Below are 25,249 nucleotides of genomic sequence, written 5' to 3'. Positions count from 1 at the left end.
TAATTTAAAGATCTTGTGTTGAAAAACGTCGTATGAAACGCGTGAACTCTTCTTTTGCCATATTACATATGACTCCGATTGACGGATTTTAAAATATCGTTCTGTGCATAGTTGAGCATTTATCAATTTTCCTGTCCAAGCGATTGTGTCAGTCCAGAGTTTGTTGTCCGATTAATTTGGTTATAGCAAAAAAGAGGGAAGCATGTTTCCCCATCCACTGGCTGGACATGTACTCTTGGAATCCAGCAACTATTAGTTTCAGTTTAACCGCTGTTAAGTTTCCTAGTGTTGCGTATATTTATTAATTATAATACTTACTTTTTAGTGAAGATATATTTATTTATCTAAACACATCGAAAATTTTCAAGTAAGTATTGATAAGTTTATATAAGTATTCCGTAGGTTTTTTTTAATCTTTTGTTTGGGTTCTGTTCATGTGGTTCCGTGCTTCATAATATATCCAGCATTTTGATGATGGAGCCAGAGAAAGCTTTGAGATACCGACTCTTTTCAAGTTTGCGCAAATTTGATTTAGTAAAGTGAGCTCTCTGATGCTCATGATAGCCGGTAGCGTAATACTGCAATTCAATCAAAAACATAAATGTGAAATGACAGCCAAGTTCAATACAATGATAAATGCCTTGGTTGTTGACTTCAACGACAAAAGAAGTGAGATCTAAATGGGTGCCAAGTTCAATGGTCAGTCCTGAATTTATTTATAAGTAACAGTATAACATAAAATATCTTCTTATAACATGAGATAATGTATTGTAGCCTAAGGTCTGTCTTGGCTAGTTTTGATATATGAATTATAGCCTTCGCAAGTTCTAAAACTACAAGTATTTGTCGGTTCTTATTTTGTAATTCCGAAAATTCGGATTGTCGGTAGAAACTAACGATCGAACATAATAATTCTTTGGTAGGTTTATAAAAACTAGCCAAGACAGAGCTTAGGCTACAATACATTATCTTATGTTATAAGAAGATATTTTATGTTATAGGTACTGTTACTTATAAATAAATTCAGGACTGACCATTGAACTTGGCACCCATTTAGATCTCACTTCTTTTGTCGTTGAAGTCAACAACCAAGGCATTTATCATTGTATTGAACTTGGCTGTCATTTCACATTTATGTTTTTGATTGGATATCATTACTTTTTTTAGGTATTATTTTATCATTATTTATGAGCAGATAATGATTTTACACTATTGATTTGATGTGCGCTAAATATAAAAATAATAATTAATCCCAGTTAATAATATGTAAACCGAGTATAAGTACCTACTCTTAATTGTAAATAAGTAAGTAGGTATACCTAGATACTTACCTACTAAAACGGATATGCCTAAGCTAGGCAACAGTCGGCCGACGATATTCAGTTTTTAAGCTACCGTTGAAGAAAGCTGTCGCATAATGAAAGTTACTCGTAGTAAAATATTGTCCAGAAATATTATAATTGATCTCATACAACGAAGGAGAAAAATCAAGAAGAGAGTCCGAGAGTATTGGGTGCATCCCATCTACAGTGATAGATTATTAAATGGAAAATTTTACACGATGCATTCAAAATTACTAGACAGTGCCATAATAAAAAGAATGCATGACCTTCCGGCTCCAAAACTCGGAGCGAAGTGAACCATCGGCCGACTAAACAACAAACATAAAATTAAATGCGTCCTTCGTCGTTACTCCATTTTGTATCTCTATTTATTTGGCGTTGGTTAACAGCGCCATCTTTTGGTTCTTTTGGTTACTACTTTGCAATTTCCTATCATAAAAATATGGACGCAGCCAGCTAGCCAAACTAAATTGTTACAATAGGTTTGCGCTAAATGGCGCTTGTGTGTGTCTATTTTGTTTTGATAAAACCATTTAGAATAGATAAACTATTAAGCATAAGTAGTAGCACGGAAAGTTCACTCACAATTGCATTTCTATTCCTCGCGTTTCGGCGGCAACAAAATCACTATTTAATTTTGTTGACAAATAATGCGCAACCATTCATCCATGTAGGTAATTCAGGTAGATTATCCGATTGCCCTTTTTCGAATCCTTCATCTTTTTTATTAATCGAATAATTATTCTTTAAATAAATATTCTTTAAATAGTGTGGTTCTTAAGGAAGTTAATGAGATACGTGACTTAGGTGTTTTTCTTGATGGTAAGCTCAAACTGACGTCGCATATTGACCATGTTGTTAAGAGGTCTGCAAAGATGCTGGGATTTTTAAAGAGAAATACAAAAGAATTAAATTCAGTTCGTGTAAAAATTGTCTTATACAACTCACTTGTCCGCAGCCACCTAGAATTCGCGAGCTCTGTATGGAGTCCTACATATGTTGTCCACTCACAACGTATAGAGAGTATACAACGTGCTTTCACGAGACATCTTGCATACATTACACCGGGTATCTCACACAGACAGCCTTACGTTCAACGCATTTCTTTTTTTGGTATGACCTCACTACATGACCGACGGACATTACTCGACATTAGTTTTCTGCAGAAAGTGGCTAGAGGTGTTATTGACTGTGAGCAAATTTTAAGTAAATTGGCGCTGAAAGTTCCTCGCTGTATTCCTCGGTTTCCTGTCAATAGAACTTTCGAACTACCATTCTGTAGAACCAACCTCACTTTACATTCGCCAATATTAAGGATCTGTGACGAATACAACCTGTTAAATTCTAAAATAAAGGATATAGACATTTTCCATGATTCCATTCACACACTGAAAGCTAAGATACTGAGGCATGTTACAAACTCTGTATCATCATAAATTCATAACGTACATTTTCCCATTTGTATTTTTAATTTTTAATTCATTTGTTTCCAACACTACTTAATTTTGTTGTATACCTATGTATATGTTATAATTTTAACTCTTATGTTTTCTAAGAAGATTTATGGCTGTTTTAATTTAGAAGTTAATTTCTGTTTAAGTTTTATACATATTTAATTATATATAAATATATATACACTTAGATATATAAGTTTGTTGTTGTAATTACGAATGTTGTGTGTACCTGTAATACAAAAACTAATTTGCCTCATCTACCCTGGTTTCAGGGTTATGAGCTGCCAAAGGCCCCTGACATGGCTCATGTAACGACTACTTATATCAGTAAATAGTAACCGGGACCAACTTTAATTAAGACTTGTATTGTATAACTTTACAATATGTGTACTGTTGGTATACCTATCTAAATAAATAAAAAAAGATAAATAATATTTACTATTATTAGGACGAAAACAACAAAATACTGCGCAAGCTACTACTATAACTGCTGGCGACTTAATACCTAGGTACTATGCGGCCGCGCCCCGCGCGCCCGTTGTGACGTCACAAGCGGTCACGTGACTGTTAGCGGGACTCGATATTTTTCGAAACTTTGAGTGCCTATAAAATCAAAACTTCTAAGTATTTTTGACTACAACAAAAACCAGTGTATTTATATACATACAGACTTTACTGAGACATCATTTCAAGCGATTTGGCATACTTAGTAACATTCTTCATTAGGTATTTTAGTTAAGCGTTCATAATAGAATCTAAATATTTAAAATTGCCAGTTTTATATTTTTTCCTTTTTATTCATCTAACTACCTATCTGCATGCCAAATTTTAACTCTCTAGGTCATCTGGAACTGGGTTAGAATTTTGATCTATAGGTCAGTCAATGATAAAAATGAGGATTTTTGGTCATTAATATCTAAATAACCGTTTGAGATAAGCTTATGAAATTTAGAATACATATGTATCTCGTTAGTCTCAATATATAAGCCAAATTTGATACGTTTATGTGAAATAGTTTTTGATTTATGAGGGGATCAAAAGTGGCTCCAAATGGTTCGTGTAATATTACACACGGTGCGGCCCGCCAGTTCTGTCTCTTGAACTTGGCTTGACACGCGACCGCGTGTCTAGATCAGAAACAAATTTCAAAAATGTGCTTATGTTTTTCGATCCACTGTAAGAAAATCTAGCCAATTTAATTAAAAAGTTAGTTGCTTTCTGTGCTAAAACTGAACTTAAATTAAAACAGCCGACCAAATGCCCTCTTAAAAGTAATGCTTATTGAAAATTCAAAACTTTGCTGATTCAAGACTTCCGAAATGAAAAAAGTAAAAATAACTAACCAATATGTGGCTATAATTTGTATTACTGGTAACAGAATCGTTTGGTACAAAATGGGAGCACAAGTAAACGTTCAAGATTGCCATAATTCTAAATTCTACGGTTAACTTAGATTGACAGTTTACTCAACCACTCAATAGTTTGTTGCCGTAACTATTGCATAAATCGTCCTAAAGTTTGGAGTTGGCGATCTCCGGTGCTGTTGCTCATTCGGCCGAAAACCATTATGCAGCAATTTCTCAGTATTGGTGGAAAAGTTTCGATTGAAATGAAACGTTAATTTATAGATACAGATATTTGGTTTCAAAACTGAAGTGTCGTTACAGCTTACAGGCGTATAATATATGTTGGACTGTTAATACTATGGTTTCTGCTTGTGATTTTCTCACTGGTTTAGGGATAGTTTTCTGCGTTTCATTCTTAGGACGCTCGAAGGGTGACTTCTTCTTGGGCTCCTCCTGCTTTGCTTTCGGCTCATCTTGCTTGTGTTTATCTGCCATTACGGAAAATCTTCCTTTTCTAAGCTGACTTAAAACGAGGTTAATACTATGCTAGTTACGTGGATATGATATATTTAATTCAGTTTGGTTAGCGAACATACTAAACTACAGTAAAGTGTGCGCAGGGTTCCAGTTTTAATTAAGCCGCAGCTCAACCGCGGATTTTGTGACCGAAAAGCCCGTGTTTGCTTTGCACTCGTGCTATTAACACGTTTCAGCTATTCAGCGCAAGTGCAAAATGTTTGGCGATAGCGTAGAATCATTAGCGTTAAATGTGTAAATTATTTTGCCGTTTATTGTGTATATAAGTCAATTTACTGAGTCAATTTGTCAAGAAGTGTAAAAATCTCCACGTTGGGCGCTAGATGAGCCACAAAGTCTTAAATAAAGAAACTCTTAAAAAAATATTAGTAACAGAATTTATTTTCTCAAATAAAAAACAAAAAATATAATAATAATAGGACTGTTATGAGCGATATGTCTTTTTTTACTGCTTGTCCATATTTAGTCCTTATTTTTATATTTTTATATCTTGTTAGGCATAAGTAAACCGTCATAGGCCTCAATGAGCCATAGATTATTTCATTATGACCTGAATTTTAAAGGGTGAGATTCATCATATAAGTTTCTGGAAGTCGACTGCAGTGCAATTTCACGGTACATCGCATCTGGCTAGTAACTATTGTTAACGAGACCACGATGTCGCCTTTTGTAATTAAATGAATATTGGAATAGTTTTAATGGAAAACTTACTTTAATGCTAGTTCACAAATAGATGCTGTGACTTTAAGCAAACGAATATGTTTTTTTTTTAATATACTTACATAGTATTAAACTGACGTAAAAAAATCGTGTTATTGAAAGGATTGTCACAGAGTGAGTCTACAGTGTCTACAGAGTGAGTTCGTATACATTCCTCAATTTTGTCGATGGTTGCTTCATCTGTGATCTCCATATCTATAATGATCAAGTCTATCTTCAGTTTATAATTCTTCGATAGATGTTTAAAATTATCCCATGTTGCATCCTGACTCAGATCATGAGGCTCCATCCGTGCTGTGTTGAGATTAACACGTCTGTCTCTGATGTGAATTAGGGAGTTTATGGCAGAAGGAGGAGAAGGTCCGCGTCCTCGCAGTGTCACATCTTTAAGGTTTAAGAGGTTATTGAAAATCTATTTGCTGCTGCCATTTAATCTGAGCAGCATGGAATCTATACGTGATCCATCTCTTCCAGAGATGGCGTCGTTGAATTTTATATTCATCCTTTTTATTATGCTTCTGAGTTTATAATGGCATCCTGTTGCACATTGGAACAATCTCAATCCTGATATAAGAGGATCTTGTATTTGGGAAATCACAATAGTAATCTCTTCTCTTGGTTCAGGATTCTTCAGATTCATTTGTATGATTTCCACTGATATTATAGTTCCATAGTCCTTAGGCCCCCATTTGTGTCATTCCTTGAAGTGCTCCTCTAGATATGAAACTTCGATAACAATGTCACTACAAGCATGTCTGATTTCGATTTTCGATTTGTATAGTTTTTTTTATGAGAATAAAGTTCTTTAAACTGGATTTCTCGGTCCAATATTTAAGAGACCCCTTATACCAGGATATATCATTGGAAAACTTACTTTAATGCTAGTTCACAAATAGATGCTGTGACTTTAAGCAAATGAATATGATTTTTTTTAATATACTTACATAGTATTAAACTGAAGGAAAAAAATTGGTAAAAACCTTTTTAAGTTAAACGGTTTTATGTTAAACATACATTGCAATGTTTAAGATAAATGTACTAAAAACCAAAAAATAATAAAACAGATCAGTCGTGGGAATTATAAACATATGCATAGACTAGACTAAAATAAAACCGTGGGGCACGTCAATTGTCTACAATCGTTGATTCAAATGTTTGTTTTGTAATGTTACACTATAATTAGGCAGTTGTTCAACCGACAACGATGGACGTGTGATAAGTAGGGCTATAATGTGGAAACAAGCTAGCAAGCTCAATTATAGGCGAGTTTTAGGGTTTCATAGTGGTGAGCGAGTAGTACTTTTATCATATGTTTTGTCGATTAAAGACAAACTACGAGCAGTGAAACGATTCCTCGCCAGCCAGCAGTGTGAATGTCCAACGATAAACTAGTTGAAACATCTCTTTTATTTACATGGAGTGTAAAACTATTGGAATTTCCATGAGCAAGAAAATAGTAAGTAATTTCCTCACCGTCTGCGGGCCAACTGCCTAACGACGAATTAAACGATTGTTCTATCACACATTAACTCGATAATTTGTAGACAATTGAGGTGCCCCACGGTTTTATTTTAGTCTAGTCTATGCATATGTTTATAATTCCCACGACTGTATTTATTTTATGATTTTTTGGTTTTTAGTACATTTATCTTAAACATTGCAATGTATGTTTAACATAAAACCGTTTAACTTAAAAAGTTTTTTACCTATTTTTATTTTCTAGTTTTTAGTTTTTATTTCGCATTCTGTTTAATTCATTTAGTGCTTCATTATTGCAAGGTTTCTTGCCCGTTAGTTCCACACAGTCCTCAACACGATACAAAATCTTGACTTGGGTGGTGGATTCAGGCTGGATTAATCAGATACCTAAATTACAGATTCAATTTCTAAATTTAAATCTTATTATTATACGCCATTTAGTGGTTGCGCCCATCTTAAATATTGAGGTTGTATAGTGCACTGTATTCTTCTTGTCAAACCCTTTTATTTGATACCCATATTGGTGGGATTGATAAAAAATTGTTATAAGCCATTTTGTAGAGGCCGCCATCTTGGATTTTAATTTTATATAGTATATTGTATTCTGCTTGTTGAGCCCTTTCATTTGATACCCATATTGATGGGATTGATAAAACCTATGTTATCCGCCATTTTGTAGCGGCCGCCATCTTATATTTATACCTAATGATAATGAATAAACATAATTGTATTGTCATCAAAATCCAAAGTGTATACAAAATTTCAGATTAATCGGTTGACAGGAAGAGGGTGAAATTTGAATTACTAAATTTGACCCAAGAATAAATAATAAATAAAAAAAAAAAACAAACGGGGTGAGCCAAATAAAACCGTTTAAAAAATATAATAACGCCGCCTATTCCATGGTGTGACTAAGGATCATTTTATCGATCCATAGTTACAGCGGTGTGGTAACTCGGTGTGACTATGGGTCGGATGGGGAAAAAAGGATGAGAAAAGATAGAGACCATATAGAATCTTATTATGATTTTATAATTTTACCACAATTATTCACGTTGTATTTGGGCAAAGTAGCAGATAATCAGTGCCCCAAGAAGAAAATTATGTAACTACAAGATAGTGGAATTAACGTAATATTTATTTAGTTTTGGCACGGATTTGTTATCTCAATACGACCGTCGTTGTCTCTGAAGACGGGGGACTGTTTCGCAATATACGTCATGAGTACATCGTAGTCTACACCGACGACCTCCACGTTGACCCGATTTTCTGATAACATCTGAAAAAAAAGTACAATATTAGTTCAGGTTTGATCAATTGTGATCTTTTTCTTCTTCTTGTCGTTTCGATGGCATTAGATTTCTTCAGCCCAGTATTCCGCCACTCGAACAGTATCCTCGGTGGCACTCACAGCCCCTCTCGCGTGCAGGTATCAGGGCACCAAAAATGTAGCGATAAAAAAGAGGAACTCGCTAACAAGAAAATAAATTTAATGGGAAAATACTAAAAAAGGGAGATAATCAGAATCAGAATCATTTATTCAACGTAATTATCATAGATAAACTTGTTGAAGGTCAATGTAACATTTTGAATTTACGTCATTTCGCAAGGTGTTATGGCTGAGGAGAAGAAATGACAAGAAACTGCAACAGCAACACATCTTTTAAATCAATGAGGGTACATTACAACTTACAAGTTATTTAATAACTAGAGGAACACATTTAATACCAGACATGTTTATCATTTAGGTAATCATTAATCTTATAATAAGCTTTTTTACATAAAGTAAGCTTCACGTGAGCTTTAAATTTATTCTCTGACAAATTTAAAATATTATCTGGTATTTTATTGTAAAAACGTATACATAACCCCAGAAAAGATGAATTTAATTTACTTAATCTAGAATTTTGAACAACAATTTTAGTTTTATTCCTTGTATTGTAAGTATGCCTTTCACAGTTTCTCGGAAGGAGAGATACATTTTTACGCACATACATAATGTTTTCATAATTTAACATTAATCAACATCAAATAAAGAATATAGAATATGGAACGTAAAAAAAACCGGTGGTATCGCTACAGTATACACTTACTCCTCGCCAGCTATGTTTTAAGTCCCGTGTCAATGGGGGCGAGCGTGTTGCCATTAACCGGGCACAAACTCAGGTGATATGAATTATCTATGATCCAAACATGAATAAAGCCGAATTCAGTTGGCTCGAGCCGAGTTTCGAACCCGTTACACCACGGTGTACAGTACAGGGCTAATCATTAATTCAAAATAGCTGTTTCTTATTAGCAATAAAACAAGAAATCCCACACACACAGTACGAGTATAAGTATTTAGTGCGTTATATCGTTCATGCTCACTCTAGGCTACAATGTTTCTCCGTAAAAAAATAATTTAAAAAGTTACGAGTTTATTTCTTCTTGTGTGTTTTTTAAACTTACATATTATCCACCGCCGCCTGCTCCTATGAAATCGGTGGAGATAATTTTGTAATAGCGGTCTGGATTTAAGGGTTCATAAACAGGCACTTCGCATTCAATGCAGCGAATAGTCACATTCACCACCCTGTAGCCAACGGGTTGCGAACCGTCGAACACGGTTCGAATTCCTGGAAATTAGTTACACTGATAATAGTGGTAGTGTAGGAACGTCAAAGTCACAAAAAATCCAGAAGCTAAATATTAAGGTATGGTGACTATTAGACGAATAAAACGAATATTTGGTGATGGAAATTGTTACCTATATTATTTATCCGTCATTTAAACACTTTATAAATAAAGTAGTTATCCCGAGCTAGCAAACGTTAAAGCCGGCTTCGACGGGGCTAACAAGTAACTACGCTGAATCGCTTTTGTTCAGGTCTTGTTCCGAAGACTCGAGAATTATTTTGATTGTTGGAAAATAATATTTTGTTGCAAATCCCGCTGCGCTGTGGAGATGAGAGTTGAGCTTGACACATCCACTGTACAAATACTGGATATCAAGAGTTCTTATAAGGCGCAACAATTCTTCGCGCAAGACATGCACTTGATGCACTAGACGTTCAACATGCTGGAACAAGCCAGTAAAAGATGTAAAAATTCGAGCACTGTTTGTGAATGATGGCGATGCAACAAATTATTGTATCTCTGCTGTAATCCGTTTTATGATGCTGACAATATTTTTGTAACTCATGTTGGTGAATATGTTGCCTTTAAATATTTTGTGAAACTTTCCACTATTGCTGACCACTGTTCTAGTACTCCATCTGGCGCCGGTCTTAAAGTTTACCAGCGTAACGAAACGTGCTTCAGCATCCGATGATGATTAGTCCCTTTTAATTTATTTATGCTTCTAACGCGCTGGTCATCCATCAAAAGAGTGATGCAATTGAAACATGAAGTTTGCATTCTCTCCTGATTCAGTTAGGGTTTTTAGTAACGCATTGTGGACCGTTTGACTATTGCAAGTCCCGATTTGTTCTCACTAGTTCGATTCATTAGTTGGATCATTGTACAATAACTTATAGTAGGTATAATAAATTATTTATTGGTGAAAATTAAGTCACGTGAAAATTACAATCATGCATAATTAGATTATTTGTAAATATGATATCTTGGTACAACTATACCTTGTCTTTGATCAAATACGTAGATGAATAATATTTTTCTGTCTTGCTTATCTCAACAAGCTTAATCAGAAACTAAATAAAAAAAGCTTATATTACAAAATGAGGTAGAACCATAAAAGTATTCATAAACATAACTTTGAAATGAAATATACATGATTAAATATATTTTTCTCTGTCTTAATTATCTCAATAAGCGCAGAGAGAAAAAAACTTTCAATTTGTGTATTCCACCAAAGATATGTCTATAGAACATTATATCAGGTACAATGCTTACGAAATAAACAAAATGTAATAATCAAATACTCAATGTAACAATAATTACCGCATCTTTTCTAAAAAAGTACCCAACACCTATTTGTCCGCATATTAATTGCATTTGAGCATCAATAATGTAATCGTCATTTAATAAATCAGTTTTTGTATTATTTAATCCGTTTGTATTGTTTACTATGAATTTACTTGCAGTCGAATTATTTAATTCTCACTAGTTCGACGATAGAACTAATTAATCGAGCTAGTGAGAACAAAGGCAAGTCCCTATGTTAATCATTTTTTCTCGGCCACTGGCAATAAGATATTATGATTCAATGACAGGGAAAGAAATGTAATTAAAAAAGAAACAGAATTGAGCCAAAATCATAATCTGCGTTATAGTAATTTTCATTTTTTCTCATTAGGTTTCTATGCATTTTTACAGACAGTCTAAAAAGTAAAAAAAAACTTTTTTATAACCTTAATTGGGTAATTTAATTTGACACCTAATTCTAGCAACATTGACATAGCGGCTATATTGTTTATTAATCTTAGTAATTGAGATAATGTTGCTAATTCCTGTAGACACACGGATAATCGACAAGCATAAAATTTATGGAACACACGTCAATTTTAAGCTCATCTAAAAAAACCCTATAAAAGAATTACATTGGCTAATAACTCGACAGAATTAATTAGACAGCATACGACAAACGGTTTGCATACCAGCGAGATAACTTTTTGGTTCGCCCCGGTTATTCGTACATTTACTCATTCTTTCGAAAATTAAGAGCTGTCAATCATTCGTCTCTTTCCTTTTCAGCGGATAAGATAATGACAAGTATAACTTATAGGAGGAGTCTGCAGGAATCGGGGCCAATGTATCATTAATGTCAAGATTTATCTGACCCTTACAGCCAACTCACATGTTTGAACGTTTCATTGTTGTTATCAATCATTTACCACGTTACACGTTGTATTATAGTAAACTAGCTTTTGCCCGCGACTTCGTCCGCGTGGCGTGTTATATAAGAGAGAGATCTTTGTGTGTGTGGGAGTGCATACTTATGCAGTTTAGATTTTTTCATAAGTACATTTTTTTTTCCCAATAACTCCCATTTTTCAAAATACAGCCAAAAATAAACTTTATATTTACTAAGGTATGCATGCGTGCTAGATTGAATCAATTGATTGAATTGTTTTTTTTTTAATTGATTGTTCATTGAGTTTTAATTTTAATACACACTTCCTCTCTTCCCTTCAACGTTGCTGTGCCCTATAGGGTCCATGTTTTAGTTCCTATGCCTATGTAACACCCTATTGTACTACATGGAATGCAATAAATAATTTAATTGGATTGAAAATATCTATCTTACGCGGTTTCAATTTTTTCATACAAATGTTTTTTTCCCACTAACTCCCGTTTCCGTGGGAATTTTGCAATATCCTGTTGCAACTAAGCTTTAAGTTAACTAAGGTACCTGCATGCCAAATTTCAAGCGTCTAACTTAAGCGGTTTAGATTTTTCATACAAAAAGATTTTCCCGCTAATTTCCGTTGCCGTGGGAATTCCGGGAATTCCTTTCTTAGTGCACCTCTACGGTACCTAAGCTATGTCCCTTCCAAATTTCAAATGCCTACGTTTAGCCGTTCAGGCTATGCGTTGATATATGTCAGTCACTGAGTCAGTCAGTTTCTCTTTTTTATTTAGATTTGATTTTTTCATACAAATGTTTTTTCCCGCTAACTACCGTTCCCGTGGGAATTTTGTAATATCCTGTTGCAACTAAGCTTTAAGTTTACTAAAGTACCTGCATGCCAAATTTCAAACGTCTAACTTGAGTGGTTTAGATTTTTCATACAAAAGGATTTTCCCGTTAATTCGCGTTCCCGTGGGAATTTGTGAATTCCTTTCTTAGTGCACCTCCACGGTACCTAAGGTACCTGCATGACAAATTTCAAAGGTCTAACTTGAGTGGTTTAGATTTTTCATACAAAAGGATTTTCCCGCTAATTCCCGTTCCCGTGAGAATTTTGGGAATTCCTTTCTTAGTGCACCTCTACGGTACCTAAGCTATGTCCCTTCCAAATTTCAAATGCCTACGTTTAGCCGTTCAGGCTATGCGTTGATATATGTCAGTCACTGAGTCAGTCAGTTTCTCCTTTTATTTAGATTTGATTTTTTCATACAAATGTTTTTTCCCGCTAACTACCGTTCCCGTGGGAATTTTGTAATATCCAGTTGCAACTAAGCTTTAAGTTTACTACAGTACCTGCATGCCAAATTTCAAACGTCTAACTTGAGTGGTTTAGATTTTTCATACAAAAGGATTTTCCCGCTAATTCCCGTTCTCGTGGGAATTTCGGGAATTCCTTTCTTAGTGCACCACTACGGTACTTAAGGTATCTGCATGCCAAATTTCAAACGTCTAACTTGAGTGGTTTAGATTTTTCATACAAAAGGATTTTCCCGCTAATTCCCGTTCCCGTGAGAATTTTGGGAATTCCTTTCTTAGTGCACCTCTACGGTACTTAAGGTACTTGCATGCCAAATTTCAATTGTCTAACTTGAGTGGTTTAGATTTTTCATACAAAAGGATTTTCCCGCTAACTACCGTTCCCGTGGGAATTTTGTAATATCCTGTTGCAACTAAGCTTTAAGTTTACTAAAGTACCTGCATGCCAAATTTCAAACGTCTAACTTGAGTGGTTTAGATTTTTCATACAAAAGGATTTTCCCGTTAATTCGCGTTCCCGTGGGAATTTCGGGAATTCCTTTCTTAGTGCACCTCCACGGTACCTAAGGTACCTGCATGACAAATTTCAAAGGTCTAACTTGAGTGGTTTAGATTTTTCATACAAAAGGATTTTCCCGCTAATTCCCGTTCCCGTGGGAATTTCGGGAATTCCTTTCTTAGTACACCTCTACGGTATCTAAGGTACCTGCATGCCAAATTTCAATTGTCTAACTTGAGTGGTTTAGATTTTTCATACAAAAGGATTTTCCCGCTAATTCCCGTTCCCGTGGGAATTTCGGGAATTCCTTTCTTAGTACACCTCTACGGTATCTAAGGTACCTGCATGCCAAATTTCAAACGTCTAACTTGAGTGGTTTAGATTTTTCATACAAAAGGATTTTCCCGCTAATTCCCGTTCCCGTAAGATTTTCGGGAATTCCTTTCTTAGTATACCTCTACGGTATCTAAGGTACCTGCATGCCAAATTTCAAACGTCTAACTTGAGTGGTTTAGATTTTTCATACAAAAGAATTTCCCTTCACTACTCTGCTCCTATTGATTGTAGCGTGATGAAAAGTAAACTATAACCTGTCCAGGAGTGTGAAGAATAATTGTACCAAGTTTCATTAAAATCCGTCCAGTAGGTTTTGTTTCTATAAGGAACATACAGACAGACAGACAGACAGACAGACAAAATTTTTACTGATTGCATTTTTGGCATCAGTATCGACCACTTATCACCCCCTGATAGTTATTTTGAAAAAATATTTAATGTACAGAATTGACCTCTCTACAGATTTATTATAAGTATAGATTAAAATATCCCATACAAACTTTCAACCCCTATTTCAATCTCTTCGTCCCTTCTTTTCGCAATAAAAGGTATCCTATTTTCTTTCTCAGGGTCTAAAGATTGTCTGTGCTAAATTTAATCAAAATCGGTTGAGAGGTTTAAGCGGGAAAGCGAAACAGACAGACAGGACAGAGTTACTTTCGCATTTATAATATTAGTAAGGATTATTTTCCCTCGTTAAATAGTAAACAAACTAAGTGTAGGTGTTATAATTTCGTTGACGAACTGATTACCTATCCGTTTCTTTGTCTAAAATGAGTATTACCTTATTACTATGATTGATTACTGGGCTTAAAGTTCGTATAAATGTCTATCGAATTACCTCCTCAAGTTTAAAGCGTAGCTAGTCATGTAGTACCATATTAATTATGTGGTGTAAGTAATTAGATTTTATCTGTATGTAATGTAACAGTCAGTTGAATAAAAAAACTTATACAAATCAGATCAATTAATTGGCGTAATGTGATTCTAGAAAGAGTTTTAATGTTAATAGATAGCTAGCTATAGCTATGTGTAGGTTCCTGTAGGAATGAGATATAACTGTTTAATAAAGACAGTTGCATCAAAATTTTATCATAAATTCCCTAAATTATGGCGCCTACCTACCCTCTAAGTTAGAAAAGTGATCAAATACTAACTTGAAGTCACTCAGTTTAAAAAAAAAACATCGAAATCATTCCAGTAGCTATGGCGTCATGCGCTTCTTGACACGATCACGAAATCTAGATTTCCGCGGGAATGAGGTACTTTCCCGCCATAAAAAGTAGCCTGTGTCCGTGCCTAAGATCCTATCTTTAAATTAACCAAGTCTTATAAAATTCCGTTCAGACGTTAAGGCGTGAATGAGGCAAACTTTTAAAACAAACAATTAAAAATCACTAACGTAATTAGTTTTTTGTCTACTGCCTACGCCTTAAGTACGATAGCATAAATATTAATAGGCCATATCCTTTTCTAGATTACTATCTATCAGCTAACTAAATTTCATCAAAATCCGTTGAGCCGTTTAGGCATGATAGACAAAACTCCCAGCAAAAACCATAAAAAAATCACTAACTCAATTCAGTTTTCTGCCTACTTCCTACCCCCTAAGTACGATGACGTGATCAATTTGATCGTACAACCGTTTTTAGATAACCAACTATTACCTTACTAAATTTCATTAAAATCCGTTCAGCCGTTTAGACGTGAAAGAGCAAAAGTCCCAACAAAAACGACTACAAATCACTAAATCAATTTAGTTATCTGCCAACTGCCTACCCCCTAAGAACGATGGCGTGATTATTTATAGCCTATGACCATTTCTAGGTTATCATCTATCACCATACCAAATTTCATCAAAATCCGTTGAGCCGTTTAGGCGTGAAAGAGTAACAGACAGACAGACAGACAGACAGACAGACAGACAGAGTTACTTTCGCATTTATAATATTAGTATGGATATCTTAATTCCAAAATAAGCAGTGGCGATACTGCCTAGAGCCTCGGGAGTCACAGTCCAAGGTCTAGTCATAGAGCGCTTTATAGGATTTTGAATCCCCGGACCCAAAACTCCGCTAAATCAATTTTCCAAGTTGACAGAGATTTGTTGTTATTTTGTAATGTCTCATATGCTGTGTGGGACACGTTCGCCGTTACACAAAAGATGGAAAATAGAACGAGGAATGTTTATAGGATTGAGGTGTCATGACTATGCGTTCCTCGAAGCCAGTCGAAGCTTAATTCCTCAAGTTGGGGAGGAGCCACTGATCGGATATAATGGAGCGGTAACGGTATACCACGTGATATTAAATTTGTTGAATACATATGTATATTATTACCACTTGTGCGAATATGTTAAATTTAAGTAAAACCATAAACAGGAACAGACGAACGTATGTTTTTTTTATATTTATTTTATTAAACTTTTCAAGTCCTCAAAAATAAGACACCAAAGGCGTAGCATCGTAATTCGTGAGTAATAGTTTTCAGTTATGCCTGTCTAAATATAATTTGAATAATAACTCGTTACATTGCAATCTGACACAATGTAATGCGAAACGGCAATTTTCTTGTTCATAAGAATCTAAAACATACATCGAAGTAAAGGTGCCTAGGGAGTTTTATTAAAACTGATCAATATCTCGTTTACATTATGAATACAATATTATGCTAATGTAAACTGGTTGTAGCTGGCTTGCCGCGATCATACATACACATTGTTTTTGAGGCGATGAAACAATCATGAAGTTCCCGCAACAGAAGCAAGCGTTGAGGAAAAACATAAGTTTACTTAGAGCGAGCATGAGATAGTGTAAATCTTGCAGTTGCTGATAGTTCTACACTTAAACGTTTAGTTCTGTAACTTGTAAGCTGAGTGTACTTGCGGTGTTGATATGGCTTTCCAACAGTTTATTACGTTTATGTGTAAACTTTTTTGTTTCATTCTTAGGTAATTTTGCGGTTTGCTTGTTATATACTTACTAAACTAAGTTATGTCACGTCTAATGTAAAGAATCTAAGCAGTGTTACAGGTTTGCGATGTTTAAAATTAGAACTCACAGTAAATCCGTCGCCTCCTTCACCAATAAAGGACTGGGAGACGACTTTATAGTATTTGTCGAGCTGCAGCGGTTCGTATCTGGGCACGTCACATTCGATGCATCTGACGGTGACGTTGAGGGCTCGGTTGTTCACAGGGCGCGTGTTGTCGAAAACGTTTCTTAGCCCTGCATTGCATTTACAAAGTTTGAATTTGCTAGTTACAGTTGCGGTGTAAATGATGCATATTTTATAAGCTATTATTACTGCGATTCTATCAAGCGTTCAATTCGAAGTGACAATATTCATTTCTTTAGCAAATTACGAGTATGTTGTAGCAAAATAACTTCGAATTCAAAAGGGCATTGGTATTAAAGTATTTAAACATTACTGCGATTTGATGGTCATTAAAAGTTGTTTCAATCATAATTATGATTAAAATTAATACTGTCACAACTTTTACTACTGTGTAATTACACAGTGGTAATTTAAGGTTAATACATAAACCCGCATAATGGACAATTTAAGCCGTATAAAGGAATAATTTCATCTGGTTCATTTATCATCTGTATAATCTTTAATAATCATCTGGATTATTAAATAAGTAGGTGTCTAAATAGGCATCATAAACATAATCATTTATAAGTATTTTGATATGCAAGATAAATTAAACTTCTTAACTGTCGTAGTAGATGCAGGACAACAACGACGAGAGTTAATAACTTCTTTCTCAGTGCCATGCATAAAGTGTTATTATTGAGCTCTATTATTATATAGGTATAGGTACATTTTGATTGTATCCGAAGAAGATGCTAATGATATTTTATTTTAGTACACAAATTGTCCCGTAAAAAAGGGGTTGGTCTCAGATTGTCTACGTAGTAATAATAACATTTACTATATCGCAAACTGAGGTTTCCGGCGACTGGGACCACTCATAAATGATTGCTCAAATCAAAAAAATGTACAGTCAAACGAAAAATTTTTTAATGTTATAATTGAAGGAAAATCTTTTATTATATATCTCGTAAGCTAAGCCAGTTATCTTTTCCGATTGATTTGGAATACCTTTAATCACCTGTATTATTAGGGACGTCTGTGAAGTGGGTTGTACTTGGTGTAAACATTTGGAAATCGTGGCTTCTGATTAGTAAAGCCTATGATTTTCAACCGCTTCGATTTGAACTGGCAAACTTGTTAACTTGTCACTCAAGGAGCGATTTTAGTATACTGGTGAGCTCCGTTCAACGAAAATTGATCGGCAACACAAACATCGGTTTGGCGGAAAATTCTACTTTCGGGTTTTCGATTACAAAACGTAGGTACCATAGGTGTTATAAAACCGCTAATTTTATCATCGTGACAATTTGCTTCGATTTTTGAACGTTCCTTAGATGGAGGATACGTACAGTTGTTACAGCGTAATTAATTTACCTGATACTTGTAGCATTCTAGCGCCTGGGTAGGGGACGTTTGCCACGGAATACTCCAACATTTCCAGTATGTGGTCGCCACGCAAATCAAAGACTTCTACGTTATTCTCAAACGGAGTAGACAGCAACACGGATTCAAATGTAATGTCTGAAAATAATTTTGTCTATGTTATGTGCGTCTATAAGTACTAAAGACCTCTAAACTATTATTACCTCCATTAAAAGTAATGACACCTTAATGTTAAGGCAAGGTAGTGTTGTAAATTACCATAGATGACCACATTTTTAAATTATAAGTACTTAGTAATTTATGCTCATTTCATTTTTATCTTGTTATGATTGCTTACCTCCGCGATCCATGCTTGTTCTGATTCCGCCTTGGTTTATGATGCAGAAATGTGCGTAGTGCCAATAATTATTTCCTGGGGCCAGATCTATCACCTGATTAAGTTACAAAATAATCTAATGGCTATATGAAATCTTTAATAATACGTTAAATAAGTGCACTTGCTATTTGACAGAACTCAGAAACAAACTCAAAAAAGCTGTCTTAAGATACAATAATAAGCTTGCAGCTTCCGCGGCACGGCAACGTCACCGCGCGTGGCGCGAATTATTTCAAGGGCTTCGACCAATTACGACATATATCTACGTATAGAGCATTAGAAGCGTTTATTGATGAAACCCTCGATATAACTCGAGGTGCGGTTGTCGTGCAGACTCAGTGGTGTAAGTAATCGTACGTAACGTGCCGTTCGCAAGTGGTTACCATGCCGCCAAATGTTTAAATAACCCATTAAAAACTAAATACCTTGTCCAAGAAAGCGTCACAGATGAAATTGCCCAGGTTACATTCACCACAGGTGCAGTTAGAGGATAGGTCTACCATGCTAGTACCCAATTTGACTGTAGCAAGTTCCTCAATCTCCGGCAAATACTGGTTGATTTTTTCTAACACGTCAGGAGCTACGAAACGATGTAAAATAGGGATAGTACGCTTAGTACATACGCTATTCAACACACTTCTATTGCACCGTAATACATCCCAACCGTCGATTGAACTACAAGGTGGAACGACGATCTGGTGAAGGTCGCGGGAAGCCGCTGGATGCGGGCAGCGCAGGACCGATCGTCGTGGAAATCCTTGGGGGAGGCCTATACCCAGCAGTGGGCGTCATACGGCTGATGATGTATGTATGTACATCCCAACCCAATATACGGGCCTTCTCTCACTCAACCTGTATCTAAGATCATTAAATTAAACTAAAATAGCATACGTACTTCACCAAGCTTATTTCCCGTAGGGATCAGTAATAAAATATTGATATATCTCGAAACGCAGATTTGTACTGAGACTAAATTGGGTTCATATGACTGGCCTTGATGGGGCTATCGTCGGTTACTGGTTTAACCATTTATTAATCTACATATTTATGCGGTGCGGTCTCGAATAATACCAATGATTAGACACTTTGATCCCTTGAACACTAGAGATCTCTATGATTCTCGGTTTGGTCAATTTTGGAAATACACTTTTACCACCTTAAAAATAAAAAATAAACCAGGGATCAACGTGGGTTTATTTGTATTTGACAGCCAAGCAAAGTTCAATCGAATTGTATGATAATTGGATTCAATTTTGCTTGGCTATCAAATACTTAAACTCACGTTCATCCCTGGTTTATTTTTTATTTTTAAGGTGGTTAAAGTGTATTTCTAAAATTGACGAATCGAGTCTCTTTACCAGCTAATAATTGATGATGACAACATGGACCGATGATCTTCTGAAGGTCGCGGGAAAACGGGCAACAGAGTAATACACATTGGGGCTTATGTATCCAGCAGTGGGCGATTTCCGGCTGATGATGATAATGATGACTCGATGATGAGTTGGTAGAGCCCAATAATAGTGGGGAAATGTCGGCTATTTCTTAAGTATGTTCGTGTGTACGGTGCAATAGGTAAGTAGTGTGTAAGGTACCTTGTTCGATTTCGTTTCCGATGTAATGTGGATGACCTTCCCATTCAAGGAGATTCCCTGCGTCATCAAAATGCAGCTTTATTTCGCCCAAGTACTGAGTATGAGCAGCCGCCTGGACAATAAGAACCTAAAAAAGAATACGATTATTGTATGCGTGGGTCCGAATCTCACTCCTGAATGGAACATTTTCTTTTTCAGAATTAAAAACTAAAATAGTTTTCAAGAACTCGTTAGATGGCGCTTAACTAGTTACGTTACTGGGCCGTTGCCAAGATGCCACAAACTAATAATAGATTGTTTTCTTTTTTCCTCGTTATTTGTTCATATCTGGAACATAATTAAGGTCTGTTATCAAGTTCTGTGCAATAAAGAGTATTTGATTTAATAATTATTGTGACATGTACTTCTCGTTTTATGATTTCAAAATTACATCGACGTAAATCAGAAATAATATAACGTTCCGTTTCTTGAAGTAATCTACCAAGTTCAGCGCCATCTATTCAGTAGCTAAGAAATAAATTAAAAAAAATAAAAAGTAAATCTCATTGTTATTGATAGTATACCACAGAGTATTACTTTAGAAAAAAACATTGTTTCCGAAGCCAGTTATTGTTTCTGTTATAGCCAATTCAAATAAGATCGTTTATTAATTAAATTAGTACCTAATAGTAAGCACTCGTCTTTGTGATCGTCCATTCATTTGCATTTTCTTGTATTTAAAGGGTTTTTGTGGAAACGATGTCCTAAAATAACATTATTAAATGATACTAAGTAAATTTTTACAACCGTTACAAGCAATTAACTTGTCAGCTCGAAGAAATTCTATTCTTAAGGCCGAGAAAATAAGACAGTTAAAGTTGGAAAGGGATTGCCATAGACGTAGCAAGTTTTGTAGCCGCCGTTTCAATAAAACAACAGCTTTACAGAGACACTACTATTTATTATTTCACTTCGCGCAAAATATTCTCCATCATAAAATATTCACTAAAAGAAACCTGCATTCGTCTTACTTACTACATTTTTTAGACTGAAGTAAAAACACGCATAATTCACACGAACTGTACCTACTAAATGAAGATCTCTTAATTTTTTTTAGCCGGCATACTATTGTACCTGAGTCAGTTTCCTAAATCGAGTACAGGTTACACAGCTCTAATAAGAAAAATGCTGGTTTTGTTCTTGTTTTTGCGCTTGTCTAGAACCTGCATCATCACCATCAATTCAAGAGCCACGCTCTTGTCGGTGCAGCATTTTCCATGCTACTTTTTTGGGAAAAAAAAAGGGCAGTGGTTTCCCTCTTGCCTTCCGCCCCCTGCATATGTAATTTGAATAAGATACGTACTTTGCGAGTTTCTTGGTCTATGATTACAGGATAAGGCCCTTGTGGAATGAATCCACTGTTGTTTGGTGCTTCATCGTTGTAAAGTAGAGTATGACTATGTCCACCGACTACGATGTCTATATGAGGCCCACCGTGCAGAGCGATCTCTCTGAAAATTCAATTTGAATTTCATACATCACTTGTGAATTCAAATAAGGGTACAGCTTGATTAATTGTAAATAGAGCTGATGCGGAAATTAACATGTTAACACATTCATTCAGCAGCACACTGATGTAAATTCTAATATACCTACTTGTTGGTAATTCAGGACAACTGTTAAAATTGTTATTTAAAAGTATGAAGTATTTGGGAATGTTCGAGTCTCAACATTATGCCTGATAATCTAATGTAAAATATTTATTTTAAATCACAAACAGATATGCTTGATTAATTAAGCTTAAAACGCAGGGGGTCTAATTGCTCCAGGCTTTAATAATCAACTTGCAAATAGACCGAAATATTGTATAATTCTGCTCCTTTTTTGTTATAAAATTGTCCCCAGGTCGTCAGGAAAGCGAGAGAAAATTTATGATTTAATTATGACTTGAATTGCATTGCAGCCCATAAAGTTGACTGCGTCACAGTTACATGTTCCATAAAATCAATATTTTCTTTAATTTAACGTTTCTTATTTTAGCTGGTGCGAAAAACTATTTCTTGTAGGTATATTTCAGTGGTCAAGAATCCTAGAATGCAATTTCTTTTTCAAATTCTTCGTAGTTCTTTTTTTGTACAACATTCAATCTCAATTGTAATCTAAATTGATTGAACTGTTTAGATCGATTATATTATTTCTCTCCTCTTTATGTTAGATTATTTAAACATCATAACTGCTCTGTAGTTTGGTGTTCATCTTTTTTTTTTATTAAGATGGGTTTGCTCTTGACTTCATTCTTCCACGAGGAGAGGAAGGGGTCGACTGTGGAACGAGCTTACCCAGAAGATGCCTATTCACCCGTGATTTAAAGGACCCCAGGTTATAAGATACAGGAAACACCGACGCTGGCAGCCCATTCCATTCCTTGGCTGTGCGCATTATTATGCGCATTGTGCGCTTTCCGTCTTCAAAGTTTGAAGTTCCCGTTCACAAATGGCAGACGGCAAACTATGAGTAAATATTTTGTAGAAAAATCAAACTCTGTTCTTTAGAACTTTATGTTGATCGGAATGTATTTTGCGATGTCGAAAAGTATCCACAAGGTAGTTGGATAGTTCAAAAATAGCACAAACTTTGTAAACTCAAGATTTTGTTGAACGTTTTCTTGGTTCGCGATGACGCTTAGTGATTTAAAGGAATTGGTCTTAGCACACCAGAGTCATGATGACCCTTTTGTCCCAATTACGCTAACAAGTATTATACAATTTTAAGTCGTAGTAATGCTGTCACCAGACACTCTTAGAAAATATTTACAATGTTTTGTCGAATTTGATAATATAGTCTAAACTTTTACCTATCTATATCAAGTCCACAATGGGACAGAACAATAATAATGTTGACTCCGAGTTCATTTAGTTTTTCAGCCTCGCGTCTTACGGTCTCAATTTCATCGGTAAACTCCAATTGTCCAGTTGATGCCAGTTCCTAAAATAACAAGAAATATATTCAAATTATGATCAATATTTCTTCTTTAATTAAATACTCGATATGGACATTTTTACTTACATCTGTGGTGGATATAATGACTCCGATGATGCCGATTTGACGTCCTTCTCTCTCTATAACAATGCTGGATTGGTAGAGACCTTGTATTGTAGGTTCCCTATCATCTATAATGTTCGCGGTAACTACTGGTGACTCTAAACTTCTCAAATAAGGCACGACACCATCGATACCGTTATCAAACTCATGGTTACCGAGCACCTAAACAAAATAAATTATTAGAATTAATTTTGTATTGTGGCAACATGTAGGAAATAAATTTAATGTTTATTTTTGTCAGATATTCAAGATCAAAGCTAAAGTACATTATCTTGACTCGAACGACTCTTAACAAGACTCTTAAAGTAGCTTCCAAATGGCTCTTACAGACAACTAGGGTAGATTTTATTATGTAAATACTAACGTGGGCATCATGAGGCAACATGTTCATGAAATCCTGAGTAACATTCCATCGCAGGAGATTGTACCAGATTGTCCCTTGAAAACTGTCACCAGCATTCAAAAGTAAGGAATGCGGCTCCCTGGCCTTTGCTTCTCTGACCACAGTGGTCAAGCGTGCGAAACCGCCTATGCATGGTGCGTCATTCGGATTGCATACTCCTCCACTGGGGCTTGTTTCAACAAAGCTGTAATATGTAATGAAATCACCGTCTTTGTCTTTAAACTATTTACTATTGTCATTGTTCTTTTCTCTCCAGCACTTTTAACAAAACAAAAATAATTAATCTATAAGCGTAAGTGTCACATATATCTTACTAAATTATAATAATCCCTTCAAAAACTTAACTGACAAGAATATTGCATATCCGGTTATTTTTTAAATAAATATGCAGTCTTTTACAACACTACTTCTAAGTTTTTGGTTAAACATCCAGAAAATTAGAAGCAATTTTATAAAACACTGCGATTTATTAATAGATTCTCCTGCATCCTCTCATCTTGATAGCTGAAAATTCATCTTTGTTCTCGCTGGCCACACTTCGCTAAATTTCCAGTCTTCAGATTACCAATATAAATATTATCTTTTGGGACAACAGTTTGGGAAGTAGTCATTTTTTGGGGAGTGTCCTTGTGAGAGTTAAATGTGATTTTTTATGCCTCTATGGCTAGAGTAATCGGGTAGTTTATTACGTCCTTACCGTCCCTATGCGAGATGTATTTGGAAGCCACAACTACATATACACCCTGGTAGGATAGGGGTGGTGCGGAGCAGAATCGAAAAAACGTGTAAAGATAATTTGAACCATTAGGGATTGCCCAACCATTGGGTTGGAAAACCTAGGTCTACGTGCAAATTTTCATTGCTCTATTGATGAAACAATTGCGAGAAGATGTACCTTTCAGGGTGAGATACTTAAGCACTCGATTTTCGTAGTATTCATAATAGTAACTTACCGTGCATGAAAGTCATTATAATGTAGAATATTTAATTCAAATCTGTCATCTTGACTAGAGACTAAAGATATTATGCAAAACTGAATGATTAACAGAATCATTTTTAATTAACACTTACACACATGAGCCGCATAGCAAGTATATCAACGAAATAATACTTGGGATTATAATACCGATGATGGATTGATAAGATACACAATGTTACTGTAGAAGATAAAGTTTGATATCTATAAAGTGCTCTCATTAGTGGTAATCGACATGATAATGTATTAGTGTATATTTCTTAAATTGTTTGCTGATATTCCAGTAACGTTATCACGGAAATATTTAGAGACACTGGAAATACTAATAATAATAACTAAATAAAAGGTCTAATAAGTAATTTTACTAAACTTCGCTTAGGTGGGTCTTTCTGTAATCCTCGTCTAAAGGTGCTGCGAAACCCAAGAAAATCTATACATTAAGCTATGTCTCTCCACCATTGCTCAATGGCTCAAATTAGCTTTTGAACGTTTCTTCGTTTCTGCTCGGCACGA

General features: G+C 35.3%; 1 protein-coding gene across 2 annotated transcripts; it reads right to left on the bottom strand.

The window, feature by feature from the left end:
* Positions 1-7,890: 7,890 nt before the first annotated feature.
* On the bottom strand, positions 7,891-24,859 carry LOC126380320 (apyrase). 2 transcript variants are annotated; one of them, XM_050029652.1, is made up of 11 exons: positions 24,714-24,859; positions 23,722-23,944; positions 23,322-23,519; positions 23,110-23,240; positions 21,619-21,766; positions 20,277-20,403; positions 19,107-19,261; positions 18,643-18,736; positions 18,297-18,443; positions 16,884-17,050; positions 7,891-8,158 (listed from the first exon to the last, which is right to left on the bottom strand). In XM_050029652.1, the coding sequence occupies exons 1-11, from the start codon at positions 24,812-24,814 to the stop codon at positions 8,021-8,023; spliced, it is 1,629 nt and encodes a 542-aa protein (XP_049885609.1). In that variant the 5' UTR covers positions 24,815-24,859; the 3' UTR covers positions 7,891-8,020. The 2 variants fall into 2 exon arrangements, with proteins under 2 accessions (XP_049885609.1, XP_049885610.1); XM_050029653.1 differs by lacking the exons at positions 18,643-18,736; positions 19,107-19,261.
* Between the last annotated feature and the right edge of the window lie 390 nt (positions 24,860-25,249).

This window comes from Pectinophora gossypiella, chromosome Z, assembly GCF_024362695.1.
Source record: "Pectinophora gossypiella chromosome Z, ilPecGoss1.1, whole genome shotgun sequence".
In the NCBI taxonomy this organism is placed as follows: domain Eukaryota; kingdom Metazoa; phylum Arthropoda; class Insecta; order Lepidoptera; family Gelechiidae; genus Pectinophora; species Pectinophora gossypiella.
Note: the sequence above shows the minus strand (reverse complement) of the source record. Positions and strands in the feature narration are given on the sequence as shown.

Coding starts and splice junctions, on each gene's coding strand:
- LOC126380320 (XM_050029652.1), bottom strand. CDS start 24,814: ATGATTCTGTTAATCATTCAGTTTTGCATAATATCTTTAGTCTCTAGT. Junction 19,262..20,276: donor CGGAAACGAAATCGAACAAG/GTACCTTACACA, acceptor ATCGTTTCGTAG/CTCCTGACGTGTTAGAAAAA. Junction 18,737..19,106: donor GTGACGCTTTCTTGGACAAG/GTATTTAGTTTT, acceptor TAACTTAATCAG/GTGATAGATCTGGCCCCAGG.